We start from the raw sequence: 14815 nt of genomic DNA on the forward strand, positions 1-14815 counted from the left end.
CTTCATTTGCATCTCTGGTATAGGACCATTTATTTTGTCTGATTTTAGAATTGCATACATCCTTGGTCCTAATGAACTTTTAATACTAAATACTTGCCTTTGCTTTCTCTCAGATACCTGGATAAAGAGGGACATGTGTTCAATCAATTCCTGGACTTGGTCTCTATTGACGATGGCAAAGCAGACTCTGTGTTGTGACAGCCATCAAGGATGTAATCTTGAGGAAGGGCCTCCCAACAGAGAAACTCTATGGACTTGGGACTGAGCAGCCGTGATGACAGGTAAATATTTAATGCCTATGTGAGGTTGTTTTGTCTGTTGTATCCCATGCTTGTCACTCATTCATTTTATATACATTTTGGCGGCGTGTGAATGGGGTTGCAAAGCAACTTAAAGACAGCTTTCCAAGAATTGTGGCTGTGGCTTGTGCTACCTACAGATTGGCCCTTGCCTGCAAGGACTCCTCAAAGGATGTAAGGTACATAGCTACCTTTAGGGACCACCTTTAAGAACTTCTTATTTTTCAGAAACAGTGCAAATCGTACTGCAACACTCGGGGCAGCATCGGCTACCCTGGGTGTCAGGGATCTGAAAATAAAGGTAATAGTTATTTGATACCATTGTAGTTATCTTCTGTCTATTCATAACTAATCATTCTGTCTTTTATTGCAACATTTTCAGGAAGTGAAGGATACAAGCTGGCTCTTTTAGCACAGGGTCATCGAGACCCTACTGAGGAACTTGAGTGCATTCCTTGGAGCCTTGGCAGAGGGGGCAGAGATGAGAAGATGTCCAGTGGCAAAGGGACCCTACACATTCTGTGCTACATACAGATTTGTGGCAGCAGTTTACCTCCAGGCTGATGTTTTGCCCCACCTCGCATGTCTGTCCAAAATCTTTCAAAAAGCAAATGTCAACTTTTTACAAATCAAGGAGCAGGTAAGCTTAATGTGTTTATTATCTATATTATCATCTATTTATTAAAATCTGTTTGATTTCACACATTGAAATGAGGGTTGTTTGCAGGTCTGACCAATACTTAACAGCATCTTTTCTTTTTTATATATAGGTTCCTGTCACAATTCAGTCTCTGGCTGGACAGACTCCACTCCCTGGATCATGCCTGTCTCGCCTCCATCAGGACCTCGATGATCCCCAAGGACTCGGAGCCAGCACGAGGAGGAGAGGAATAGGAGAGGGCGAGATGTCATGAAGCGCCGAGGGAGGAGCAGTGAGCCAGATTCCAGCGAGAGGTAAATGTCCAATTTTAAAACTATGAATGAGAGAAAATGTAATTTGTACTCCTGAACAGACTATGGCCTGGCCCTTAATGACGGAGGTAACAGTGGGTGTAGGCTCTTTCTAAAAATATGTTGATTTATTCATTGTAGGTTATCCACCCTTAAATAACTAGCCTGGAAACACACCTGGAGAGGAGGTTTCATGATCTGGACATTCTTGGGGCCTTCAGTATCTTGGGACCCGCACCTCAATCAACCACTCTACAAGATGATACAATCAACATCTCTCATCTGCGGACTCTTGCCAGGAAATGTTGCCCTGAACATGAGAATGAGGTCCTGCAGGAGTGGTCCTCGTTCAAAAATCATGTCCTTGCTGGGGCATTCACGGTGGGTCAATTAAGCTGATTCTGACTACAATCAACTACAGTTCACAATACACACACATACACTAATGCCTTGGTAAACCAAAAGTTGTTTCAAGAACAATAACCAGGAGATCATGAGTCTGCTGGCAAGCGAGTTTGATGAGTGGACCAACCTCTACCCCTGTCTGAGCCTCCTTGCAGGCATTGCACTTGTTTTACCCGTTTCCTGTGTCAATTACAACGTGATTTCTCAACGGTGAACAGGGTAAGCGCATGACCTTGAACAGGACAACAAATAATCATGCATTTTCTTTATATTAGTGCAGTTTGTGGTATTTTCTTTGCTTTATCCTCAGGTGAAAACAGACCTGAAACCAGCTTCAAGGAGAACACCTGGCTGCCTGCCTGAGGATCCCCATAAACGGACCCCATCCTGAGGCCTTCTCATGTAATAGGGCATTGGAATATTTTTTCAGAAAGCCCCATAAGATAAAATGTTCAAACACATCTTGCAAACTTTGCAACAAGTAGGCTGTGGAGCAGTCAAATGAGCACTCTGTATATCATTTGAAAGTAAGGCACAACTGGCTTTCTGTCAGGCTGTCACAGTCTGTAGTAACATGCCAAAGGGGAAACATGTTATGCTATTATTTGGATTTATTATTTATATTTATTTATGTTATATTTGAATAAACAAATCTAATACCCCGATCTTATGTACATTCTATTATTATTATTATTATTATTATTATTATGTATGCACTCGGAAACACTGGGCAGGTACTATACTGTACTATATACTATAAAATCAATGTACAACTTCAGGACAGTACTCAAAATAAAAGTCAAACACTTTTACAAACGAAACAAATATCTTAAATTACAAATAACAGACAGGAGCATCAGATGAGGAGACCGATATTATGAATAAAGATTATGACTGGTTTGTTTATCGCCCATGTTTGAGTTTATTTTAAAGGTTAAATAGTTGTCACAATCCCTTTTAAGTGCTGGTAATTTGTTTGTGCGTGTGCCGTTATGTCCCCAGGTGATCCTAAAGTCACAACATGATGAGTGACCCCCACTCTTCCCTCTCCCATAATTCAGCAGCACAAGTCCAATTCAGTATTATAAGCTTCAGAGATGAGTAAACAAACAAAACGTTATCTAATCAATCCCTAATCTTTCCTCCCTGACAACAAAACATCCAACAAAAGACATTATCTTACTTGAGCTCCTCAAAAATAAACAGGAGCCAAAAAGAGTGTTCAGTTTTACGATTCATCTGTTTGCAAAGGTTATTTACAAACCAACACAATAACTATAAGAATGTAACTTAGTGAGGTGACGGACAGAGCAGGCTGCAGCATCTGAGATTTACAAGCTGTGATGTCAGGCTTGATCTAATCAGGAAGCAGCAAATTCGGTTGAACTGATCAATCACGTAGTTTACATTACTGTAGGCCTATTTGAGTGTAGGAAGTGTAACCTGTTAGTGTACCGGTATGTGGTGAGTTGGCGCATGCGTGGTTTGTCCATGCGTCACTGGGAATTCCAGAAATGGGCGTGGCTTGATGATGAATTTCACGGAACTTGTCTCAACTTCACAACAAAACTTTCTTCTGTGCGTGTTTTTTTTTTATTCTAAGCTGCACCATGGGCGACAGGAGTCTCAGTTTCTCTCATAATGAGGTAAATATCTTACATTCACGAAACGTTACGAACTACGGATGTGTCTAACGTTTTTAATTTATTTTTTATATAAGAAGTAGGCTATATGGTTTATACTTTATATCAGTGGTTTACACCTCTATATTATTGAACAATATGTGAGTATATTATTGTAGTATTAAGTCTGGTTCAGCTGTCAGCAGGTCGGCTCGCTATGTCAAACTGCTGCAAGAGAAACTTATATTTAGACTTCACATGTTGAAGACATTTACATCTGAACACCCAAACAACGTGCTCTGCTGTGAAGCAGAGAATGTCATACTTCTTTAACGTGTAATTATTTACTTTTAATAAAGTCTTATCAGAATATAACATCCCTGTATTCCGTCAGTATATAATGTTTTGTTTTATACTATTCTGTCATCTTTGTAATACATCAATGAGTAAGGTGTCTTGAGATAACATTTGTTATGAATTGGTGTTAAAGAAATTAAGATTGATTGATCTGCAATTTTGTTTCTCAAATAGCTTGTCAAGAAATATTCAGTGGGAATTAAGATCCTCTGCTGAGTATAAGAAACATAAAATGATGAGGGGAATAATCCAGACACATTTATTAAACTTGCTTCAATGCTTGCTTTTTGATTCTTGTGTCCTGTCTAGAATGGATTTGACTTGTTTATTGTCCAAAAAGTATTTGTGTTAAATAAGGCGCGAGAAGTATGAAGTCTTTTCCATTTTTTTTCGTACGAAAAGAAATGAGGATGTGCTTCTTTGTTCCTTAGTCACCTCTGACAGGAAACTCCTTTGTGGCACTGCACTTTGACTCTTATTATCTTATTCACAAAGGGCCAACATTAATCCATCATGAGCACTAAGCAACATTTAGCAAAGTTACAGTGGCAAGAAAAAAACTGCGTTTAGGAGTCAGAAACCGCAAGCAGAACTGGACTCATGTTGAACGGACGTCTGCTGAAACTACGCTGGGCTCAAGGGCTTTAAATATTTAGGCTGGGCTTGTAAACTGGCATAGAGGGAGATGCAGAAAGAAAGAGACGGATAGAAACAAACAGAGCATCAACAACAACAATGAATACAACAGACGTGACTCTCATGATTATGTATGTTATTAATCTTGTGTTTGTATAATTCCTTATACACACCAATAGTTTGCATGATAGAAATTCATACCACCACTATTTTACTGACTTTGGGTTGTTGTTGTTAAGGCTGTTCTAAGTTTCATGGTAAGAAGGGAGAAAAAAAACGAGGGATGTATCTGTTATGGGCAAATGTCACAGCTCCTGTGGTTGAAACTTGACTTCTTCTTTTTTTCCGATGTGTTTGTGTGTTTCCGCAGACGCCAGAGGCCTGGGTCCACATGTAATGGCCACACTTAAAACCAGGTGGCTTCTGTCCATCTGGTTGGTCAGCCTGTCAGAATGCTCTGCTTCAGAAGGTATGGCTCTTTACACTGCCTGAGCACATGTCAATCACAAATACTGCAAAAAGTGTAGTTCTTCCTTTTCTCAGAACAGTAATGTCTTTGCTTCATTTTTTTATGCTCCTTTGTTTACTTTTAATCCAGCTTTTTAACTCCATATGTTTATACTGCAGCTAGCCTTTAGAGGTTTTTATATAAGATTTGACATCCCAACTTTGTGGTACGTTTAGCTCAGTCTCAGTCACCCACACTCAAATCGTACAAGTAAGAATAGAATAGGAAATACTTTGTCTTCTGTTTGCTTACAACAGGCGGACATTTGTCTTTGATTTGACTGTGCAAATTCATGCCATTCATGAATTTATGAGAGACAGGACAGTGGACGGAGTCGAAAACCAGGGAGAGAGAGAGAGTTGGGAATGCCATGCAGGAAATGAGCCACAGGTTGGATTCAAACCTGGGCTGCTCACTTTGAGGACTTTAGCCCCTATATGTGGGACGCCCCAACAAGACAACACATTTAAAAGAATTAAACACGGTTACATCCCACCATAATGCGGCCCTACTGGGATAACAATAACCATTTATCAAAGATCAAATCAAAACACCACAACACAGTCCCTGACTGAGAGGCGACACGCCGCAGTCCCAACATCAACCCCCGTCAGGTGATCAGTAGACTCACCTGGGCAGAGCTGGAGACAACAGGAGGGGAGGAGGGACAAACGGCACGGGGGACAACACAACATATACGTAACAAAACAGAGACATCAGAGCTGAATGAAAGCAGAGCACTCGTGTGCAGCATGAGGTAGGAGGCTGAAGGTTGTAGTTGTGTATTAAGGAGTGGAGCAATACAGAAATACATAGAAAGATTTCCTTATTGAACCCAAAACCAGGAACTGCTGCTGTAAAATAAATGCTATGTTTGAGTGATCTCATACAAACGCATGATTTTTTTTTTTTTTTTTTCTCCATTTTGCAGTCATGATCTGCAAAACTGAGCGGCGGATTACTCAAGCGTCTAGCAAGATAAAGGATCTGCTCAGGAGATTCTTTTAAACACCACAACTAGAAGCAGGAAGTGTGTTCATTACAGACAAAAAACCACACAGCATTCAAAGGATGAGTAAAACAAATAGATAGTATCTGTAAAAATCTGTACAGCATTTATCGAAAACCTACTCTAAAGATTTTATCAGACACTTCCTCCACCACTACAACCAACAAAACAAACTGTTTCAGATCTGTGCGCATACAAACGAGGGTTGTGTTTCATGTGCCGCACATGTTCTGCTGACCCAGAAGGCTTTCCTCCAGGCTTAACATGTTTTCAGAAAATACCCTTTATGCTTTTATAACCAGGTCTATGTGTCTGTCTTGCTTTCTTAAGTTGACCCTAAGTTGAGCTGCAGCACTGTGCGTGTCTGTGCTGAAGAGGAAGCGGTTAAAGAAAGGGCTGTATAGTGAGCCAAACTGATCAAAGCTCTCATTTCCTGTTAATGTTCTCGTCAGAGTGCTTCCTCACAGCGTGCTGTGGGGAAGCATCAAACTCATTTTTTGCTAGAAGTGAATAGGCTTATGAGAAAAGGTGACAACCTTGTGTGTGTGTGAAGATGGGTGGGAGTGTGTATGAGCGAGTAGTTTTGTTTTTTGGGTATATTTCTTGTGGTTAAGCTCAGACTTCTGTCTCGTGCTTTCTAACTTGTTTTTTTCAATCCTCACCCACACATACATTCACTTCCTCGTTCTCTTTGTGTCTCTCTGCTGTCGTCGACCCAGCACCGTTCACACTTTTCAGAAGTTTAGCAGCAGAGTCTGTTGTGTTATCATCAATCATCACGATACTGGCAGGGCGTCTTATCTTTGTGCATTTTATTGGGCGTTACTTTATGTGGCTCATATATTCTGGACGTCTTTCACCTATCCTCGTTGTGACTCAAGGTGGTGGCTTAGATATTCTTCTACAATACGGTCTCCTGTCTCCTACCTGTGTACACTTTGTTTTCCTCCTCTCTCAATTCTTTTATGGATTTGTTAAATTGATTCTGACAATGCTATCACTAAAATAAAAAATAAAAAAACATCATACAAGGTGTCTTGGGCGGCTGTGGCTCAGTTGGTAGAGTCGCCGTCTCTCTACCGGAAGGTCGAGGGTTCGTTCCTAAGCTCCTGCAGCCACATGTCCGATGTGTCCTTGGGCAAGACACTCAACCCTGAATGTTTTTTTGCTTCGTCGGCTGCATATGAATGTGTGTGAATAGGATTAGTTACTTCTGATGGACTCACCACATAGCAATCACTACCATCAGTGTGTAAATGTGAAGCTGTGACCTGCGGTGTAAAAGCACTTTGAGTAGTCAGAAGACTATACAAGCTCAAGTGCATTTTACCATCTTGAAAGTAAAACAAGAACAGATCAGTATGTCCATATTGTGTTAAGATATTAAGGTTTAAGAGCTGGTTAGATTAACAACAGCCTTGCAAATATCTTTTTATTCTAGTCCATGATGATCATTTATTATTTTATGAGTTTCAGTTATTCTTCCTATTACCATTCCTTGATCCTTTTTTCCCCCCAGGTCCTCCTGCTCCTCCCTCTCGCCCTGAGTGCTTAATCCCATGTGATAAGAACTGTGATGTAGATATCCACTGTACCTGGGAGCCGAGGCCGGACCCTCAGATCCCCACGAAGTACACCCTGCACTGGGAGCCGGCAAATAAAGAGTAAACACAAATATTCCTCTCCTCTGTCATCTGATTACTCCAACAAAGTTTAGTGACCATAAATCTGTTAATCCCAGAGGAGTTCTTCAGAATTAGTTTGACTCTGTTCGTCTTTTCTTGTCTCGCAGCGATCAGCATGTGATCAGTGGGTCCAGTTCGAGTCATTTTATTGATCGGGAAAATTTCTCCAACAATGATGATCTCCGTGTTTGGGTCCAGGCTAAAAACCAACACGGTTCTTCCAAATCTCCAGATGTTGAATTCAATCCAGCAGACATCTGTAAGTCAATCCTGTGTGTTTTTATTTTCTTATAATCAATCAATAATACCGTAGTACTGACCGTCACAAAGTTGGAACTGACCTCTTCAGGATGAAGTCATTGTTTTTGGATTACTGTCTCTGTTTCTAGACAAGCCATCGCCTCCTAATGTCACAACGAGTGACCATCAGGAGTCGTTAGAGATTGACTGGAGTGTCTCCTGTGATCTGCAGCATACTGTGGGACACTGCGACGTCCAACATCGCACCGAGGAGGACCGAGAGTGGCTGCAGGTGTGTGGTTTAGGGTGTTTTCTCCTGCCGTTTTACTTTTCTTTCTCCCAACACACTCAGTACTGAACAAGCTAAACTGAATATCTGTAACAGAGAACATTTATAGTGATGGGACAGCAAGAGGATTGCTTGATTGGCTAAAATGGCGGCGGCAGTAGCTCAGTCTGTAGGGACTTGGGTTGGGAATCGGAGGATTAATAAAGGATATTTTATTTTATTTTATTTTATTAATTAAAATGTTGTCTGCATGCTTAATTTCCTCTCAGGTGAAGGAGGTCTATCGCAGCTTTGCATTGGACAACCCGCGGCCCTGCACAGTCTATGAATTTCAGGTCCGCTGTTCCTGTGGCAAAGGCCTCATGAGTAACTGGAGTGCAGTTCATATAGCCAGAAGTGAGATTGGTGAGCTCTTATGTGTGGTTTTACACCCAGGTTTAGCATTGACAAAGAGAGTGGAAATGTTTAGTTACCCTTTACGGTTTCTCCTGTTTGTTCTGTTTGTTTTGAACTGTCGAGTTAAAAATCATTGGGGGGACATTTTGGAAATATATGTATTTGCTTTTTGCTGAGCGTGAGCAATCTCTCTCATCACTATGCTAATATGCAAATGGAGCCAGAAGCTTAGCATAGCATAAGATGTGAAAGATTTAACTTGTAGTCAGACATTTTGAAGTTAAGGGGAAAAGTCTGGGAAAAAGAGAACAGCAGAGACTCCAGAAAAGCCTGCATAGATTTATAAAGTGTATTTTTGATTGTTTGCTCTTTGTGTTGATTAAACCAGCAATAGCATGTTTCTTTAGCTGTCTCTGCTGTTTCATGTATCTTTATATTTACTGAACAGACAACAGAGTTGTTTAAATCATCTTGGCTAATTCCCAGCAAGGAGAAAAAATAACTGTACTTCCAATGACTTTGAACTGTACTTTTCAGAGTGCAAAAAAAACCCCAAAAAACTCAGCATTTTCTCAGCAATAAGATCAAACTCCAACAAACTTGAACTCTCCCGTGATTGTGCCGTCTGCTGTCTTTTATTCTCTCTTGAACAGCCCCTGTTGCAGAGCTGGATGTATGGGTCGACTGCGGGATAATCCCTGAAAGCAGTGACTGCGTTCTTACCTGGAAGGTAGGTAGGACAGTCATTCAATTGTTCTAATAATAAATTGGACGTATACAAAACAAAACAAAGAAGAAGGAATGTAAGAGGAGGAAGAGGAGGACAGAGTTTGTTAGTGGTTGTAGTCGATGTTGAAGAGGTGAGTTTTTAAGGATCTCTTGAAGGTGGAGAGTGAGGGGGGAGTCTCTGATGGTTTTTTGGGAGTGAGTTCCATAGGGTGGGAGCGGCGATGGAGGCGTGCCGGTGGAGGAACTCGGACGGGTACGGGGGAGGCGGGCTGTGGCGGACTTTGTACACTTTGACACTTTCCTGACTGGTAACGGTTGAAATATTTATACGCTGAAAAACAAATTGTGCTGCCAATTGGTGTTGAGTAGTGAATCCAAATGTGGCCAAAAGCAACTGGAAAAGTCCTGACGATGACTGAAACTGCTGGCGTCATGCAGGTTGACGTTGAATCAGTGAGCTGTTACACTCAAACATTTCAAAACACGGGCTCGCTTCACTTCACACACAGATGTCAGTTCTGTAAATGTGTGGCATTGTTCCTTCTGAAACTTTGTAGCTAAAAAACAGAGGTGCATTAAGTCGTCTGATTCAGGATCCCTTTGGTTAAAGCACCTCTAAATCATGATCTTAAATAATGAACACAACATAGTGTCTGTTATGTCAAAACTTTGTTACAAGCAGTTCAGTATTTCCAAATCATGAGGATTCTTATGTAGGAGGCAGTTAAATAAACTCCTTCTGAAGTTTCCATACTCAAACCCAAGTCTCAATTTAAGCTAACTAAGCTCTCCATTTCCTTTCCTTTTCTTCGTCCCATCCAGGAGCTTCCTCCACCCCTGGCTTGTGGTCTCATTCTGGGATATGAGGTCAGACTGTCTTACATAAACCGCACCGTGAAGTCTGTGAATCTGTCCACAGCCGAGCCAAGAAGAGGCCTGTTGGTTTGTGAGGAGATGCAATGCCAGTTTAACTCCTCTCTGAAGGATGTTGCATCAGTCAGTGTGTCGGCCTACAATCGTCATGGTGCCAGTGTGCCTTCCAACCTCTCTGTGCCAGTAACAGGTATCAGTTCAACCAGACTGTAAAAGTAGAGTGAAACGTTACAGATAAGGTTCTGCACTGTTTTGAAATTCTCCTTGCAGGTATCATCATTGAACACTTAAAGCTCTCTGTTTGCTTCACATGTAGTTTTCCCTTTTCCTTTTCCTCTGCACGATCAAAACAGCATTCGTCTCAGAGAAAAATGAGCAGGAAATACACCTCAAGGTGACTGAGGAGAATCTCACAGTGTCCTGGAAGCTGCCCCATCGGCTCTCCGTCAACCTGACAGAATATGTGGTGCAATACAAACAAGCAGGGCGTCCTCTGGGTCGAGGATTCGATTGGGTCAAAGTGTCCAAAAACCAAAAAACTGCCACTTTTAAAGGTATGTTTGATTTGAGTACTTTAGAGCAATATGCCTTAATATGTAAAGGATGGAAGGAAAATGTGTTTACCATGTTGCTGCTCTATCTTCAATCCTCTGAGGTGTGTCTCCCTCTGCAGGTCAATTTAAAAAGTACACGCCTTTCCAAGTGTCACTGATCTCAGTTTCACGCAGCAACCAAATCCACCACCTCTTATCAGCTGTCGGGTATTCTCTTGAAGGACGTAAGTATTGCTTTTTTTCTGTCCTTACTCTCATAACATGGAAGTGAAACGTGTTTCCTCTCATGTCCATTTCTCATCACTTTTCAGTCCCCTCCAAAGTGCCATCATTCAAGCATTCCAGCTCTGCAACTCGTGACACCCTGACTTGGGAGCATGTTCCCCTCCTCGAACGGAACGGGATAATCCTGTACTACCAGATAGGAGTTAACGGACAAAATGGTACACAGCGTCAAATACAGTTGTTCTGATGGAAGAGGAAGTTCAAAGATTGTGTCACAGCACTGGATCAGATCTGTTTGGTGGAAAGTTTGTAGCATGGCACCAGCATATCTTCTCTATTATCTCATGAGTCACAACACATATTCACAAAGTTTTCCCGTATTGAAAGATATATTAAAGCTTAATTTCAAGGACTCGCAGTGAGGCACAGTCGTCATGGTTACATGAGGATGAATCCAATGAAATCCTCCGCTGATCCTCTGACTTTTAATTTAAGGGCAACCAGAACACACTTGACAAAGTGTCAGAGGGACAGAAACTTTAATTATTTTTTTTTAATAAATTGGTGATGCCGAGAAAGAGCAGGGTGCAGGATTTTTACTATTTTTACTACACTTAAGGGCAACCATACTGTACATCTTGTATGGCTCGATAGATACTATATTGATCCCGAGGGATATTCAAATTAAAAAAATCATGTTTGTAGCTTTCAGTGAAAGCCAAATTCAAGTCTCCCAACAGGATGAGTCACTTTAACATTTGGTTGAAAGTTTTCATATAGTTCCCACAGCTGATCTTTTCAAACTGTGCTATGGCTGAATACCAACATGTGTGACATTTCCAACTGTGGTCCCTGCCGTCGTCTGCCCAGGGACAACAGATTGAAATAAGCTAGTTAGCTAAATCTGGTATAAAGAATCTCTTCTCTTCTGAGAGTTAGGTTTTTTTGTGCACAGTACCTGATTCAATTAAACTAAACTTAACTAAACAGCCCCAGCTGCACTAATGTGCTGACAGGCCAAACTAAGATGACAAAAATATGCATATGGTCATGTCAGTTGTGCGTGATATCATGTTGACAGTACTATTTAACCCAGTGCAATGCTGGCTGTAAGTGCTAGTGAAATGTATAATGTTGTTAAATTAAGAGTCATGTTTTCTTTACCAGATTAGTATTCTCGTTAGAAAGAAATCTCTATATCAGTTTTGTTTTGTCTTTATAAGGCTACTATCTCATTCCTGAACCTTGTTTTCAAAACTCTGACCCTTCTAGTGTACAACGTGAGCGCATCGTCGCATACGTCAGAGCTGCTTCATCTCAGGCCAGGTCACGAGTATGAAGTGTGGATACGAGCTGTGACTGCGGCCGGGCCTGGAGAACGTTCCACCTTTACGTTTACAAGTCACCAGGAACACGAAGGTATCACTTTGTGTAAACTTTTACATTCTTAATGTGACAAGTTTAGGAAGAGCTGTGTATAAATGCACGTTTTTAAGAGGTTTGATTGTTGTAGCTTTAAACATAAGAAGTGTCATTAGTTTCTCTCTCTCTCTCTCTCTCTTTCAGGATACCTCACACCAATCATGCTGGGGATATTTTTACCTGTTGCAATATGCATATGTGTTGCTCTACTCTGGTGAGAGAATGTCAAACAAGTAGACTTAGACATGTTATATGAATGATGCTTTATTTCTCAGAATTTGTAAGATCTATTGATGGGAACATTATGGCCAAGATTAAATAAAATGTATTTTTTTATAGTTTTATTTTTGGGCCCTTTCACCTTTATTGGACAGGAGAGAAAGGGAATGTTGGGAGTAGAGAGCGGGGGATGACATGCAGCAAAGGGGCTGAGGTCGGGGCGCTGGTGGCGCAGTGGGGCATGCGTTCTGCTCCCCACTGAAATTGTAGTCCTCCAAGCGGGCGGCCCAGGTTCAAATCTGACCTGTGGCTACTTTCCCTGAATGTCATTCCCTACTCTCTTTTTCCAACTCTATCCACTGTCCTATCTCTCCAATAAAGGCACAAAATGCCCAAAAATAAATCTTTTTTAAAAAAGGGCTGAGGTCGGATTGGGACCCACAGTCGCCGCCATGAGGACTATAGCCTCTGTACATTGGGTGCACGACATGACCACTAGCCTATACGGCGTCCAAAATGTATTATTCAAATTCTTCTTCAAGATTGTGGAGTTTATGTGACGATGCGCTACAAGATATGAAACACTTATTTGTTCCTTTTGGCAAATTTGTCTTGGACTCAGGTTCTGCACACATTTAGCTGCCTCCATAGTAGCATCAATAAATAAATAAAGAAGAAGGAAAACAAAAAACAACAATCGAGACGCAAACAGTACATCACATACCATTGACAACCTCAATCAATAAGAAGTATGGAGCTCCGTTGTGAGGCTGTATTCTGCTTCTTTTCTTGTCTGGCAGTGCTTGTCAAGGAGGAAGAAAAGTGTGTCCACTGATGCTTTCGTGTTTCTATGAGAAAGTTCCAGATCCTCGAAACAGCCACATCTTCAGACAGGTGAAGAATCAGATGAGAGACCGACCCATCTTAACAGGGTTACCCGAGGTGTTGATCCTGAGTTATGCTGTCATTTTGCTGTTACACTGAAAATCGCTCCTCTTGTATATAATTGCATATTTAGCTAGTAATTGAAGTCCTTAACATGTCTCCATGTTTTCTCTCTGTAGATAAACGACCCCTTGGGTTGGATCTGCATTCCTGAATATGAGCCGCACCCAAAGATCTCTCTGCTGGTGGTCGTGGAAAGGTCTTTTATATCCAATCCGAAGAAAACCTTCGACCCTGAAGGACACACGAGGCCAGTGGTGCCTGATGGTTTCTCACCGATGGACTCCATGGATGATGAGAGGGAGGACGCAGTCACAGAAGAGACTCATAGGACAGACCGTAAATATGGAACAGAAGCGTACAGCAAAATAGTTGACTCAGATGAGGAGCGGGATGAGGAGAAGGAGGAGGAGAGAGAGGATTGTTGGAGCTCCTCAACAGAAGAACTGTTTGAGTCAGGTTATGAAAAGCACTTCATGCCCACTGCTTTGGAAATACTGGAAGTTGCATGAAAATCTCAACGACGACTCCTGGTCATTTACCTCAGATGTGTGTGTGTTTATTTTTTTAAATGTAGAAATGTCATTTTAAATATGGCACATCTGAAGAGGCTCCTGTTTCCTCATCTGCAGGATGTACTCTGATCATTGGAGGAATTTCTTAATCAGTAACATGTCAACTGGACCCTCTTTCTACCTGAGCTTCCACCTTTTACATTTCTTTGTTTGGTTTTTGGTATGGCAACATTTCATGCTCGTAAGGTGCATATTAAATGTTTTGTAGAAACATTGATGACTAAGTAAGTAGTAACGGCTAGTGACTACTAACAAAATGCTCTATTCCAACAAAAATAAAGAAATTCTTTATTAGTGTAAATTAAATTCAATCGATGATTTTAGGGATAAATGTTTTCATTAAGAATATTAAATGAGTTGCCATGGCTACCATCTTGAAAAATTGTTAACCAGTTCTGGGCCTTTTATTTTGAAACATTTTTTTTATAGACGGTAAGTGTTAGGTGAATACATGTGAATGTTGATGAAAACTGTACAAATATTTTCAACTTCAGGAAGTAGAAGCTGATTGGTTGCCAACTTGAAACAGGAAGCCTGGATTGTCTCATCAAACACATGAACAGAAATCTATATTGCTTAAGGTTGATGGTTAAAGTTGAACCTGTCAAGTTAATGTTGAGCCCTGAATTTGTCGAATCAACACATTTTAATTAAGGCTGCGAAAAAAAAACAGAACTTCATCGTTACAAAATAAGCATTTGCAATAAACACATCCCAAAGTATGAATTCATTGCAGTAAATACCATAAATTCTTTATACAGGCAAGCATTTGAACTGATGGGTCTCAGATTAATTCTGCCAATTAAAGTGCAAAATAATATATTTTGGGATTTATTTTGGTTTCAAGTGAAACATGTTGCAAATAGCTAAAGCTGT

At 40.9% G+C, this 14815-nt stretch overlaps 1 protein-coding gene and 2 long non-coding RNA genes across 4 annotated transcripts; 2 read left to right on the plus strand and 1 right to left on the minus strand.

Annotated features, from left to right (window-relative positions):
* Window positions 1-97: 97 nt before the first annotated feature.
* LOC132954529 (uncharacterized) lies at window positions 98-5544 on the minus strand. The gene is made up of 3 exons (XR_009665776.1): window positions 5410-5544; window positions 696-1273; window positions 98-187 (listed from the first exon to the last, which is right to left on the minus strand). It is a non-coding gene; the product is annotated as an uncharacterized LOC132954529 (long non-coding RNA).
* Window positions 151-2320, plus strand: LOC132954527 (uncharacterized). Of its 2 annotated transcripts, none has more exons than XR_009665772.1 (5): window positions 151-281; window positions 528-939; window positions 1070-1253; window positions 1392-1874; window positions 1966-2320. It is a non-coding gene; the product is annotated as an uncharacterized LOC132954527 (long non-coding RNA). The 2 variants fall into 2 exon arrangements; XR_009665773.1 differs by lacking the exon at window positions 151-281 and having other exon boundaries at window positions 450-600; window positions 682-939.
* On the plus strand, window positions 3155-14323 carry il12rb2l (interleukin 12 receptor, beta 2a, like). The gene is made up of 15 exons (XM_061027084.1): window positions 3155-3301; window positions 4641-4739; window positions 7307-7451; window positions 7580-7731; window positions 7862-8004; window positions 8271-8406; window positions 9051-9127; window positions 9949-10189; window positions 10353-10553; window positions 10673-10777; window positions 10865-10996; window positions 12051-12197; window positions 12345-12414; window positions 13220-13361; window positions 13484-14323. The coding sequence occupies exons 2-15, from the start codon at window positions 4667-4669 to the stop codon at window positions 13874-13876; spliced, it is 2157 nt and encodes a 718-aa protein (XP_060883067.1). The 5' UTR covers window positions 3155-3301; window positions 4641-4666; the 3' UTR covers window positions 13877-14323.
* Window positions 14324-14815: the final 492 nt, after the last annotated feature.

Source organism: Labrus mixtus, chromosome 20 (assembly GCF_963584025.1).
Source record: "Labrus mixtus chromosome 20, fLabMix1.1, whole genome shotgun sequence".
In the NCBI taxonomy this organism is placed as follows: Eukaryota; Metazoa; Chordata; class Actinopteri; order Labriformes; family Labridae; genus Labrus; species Labrus mixtus.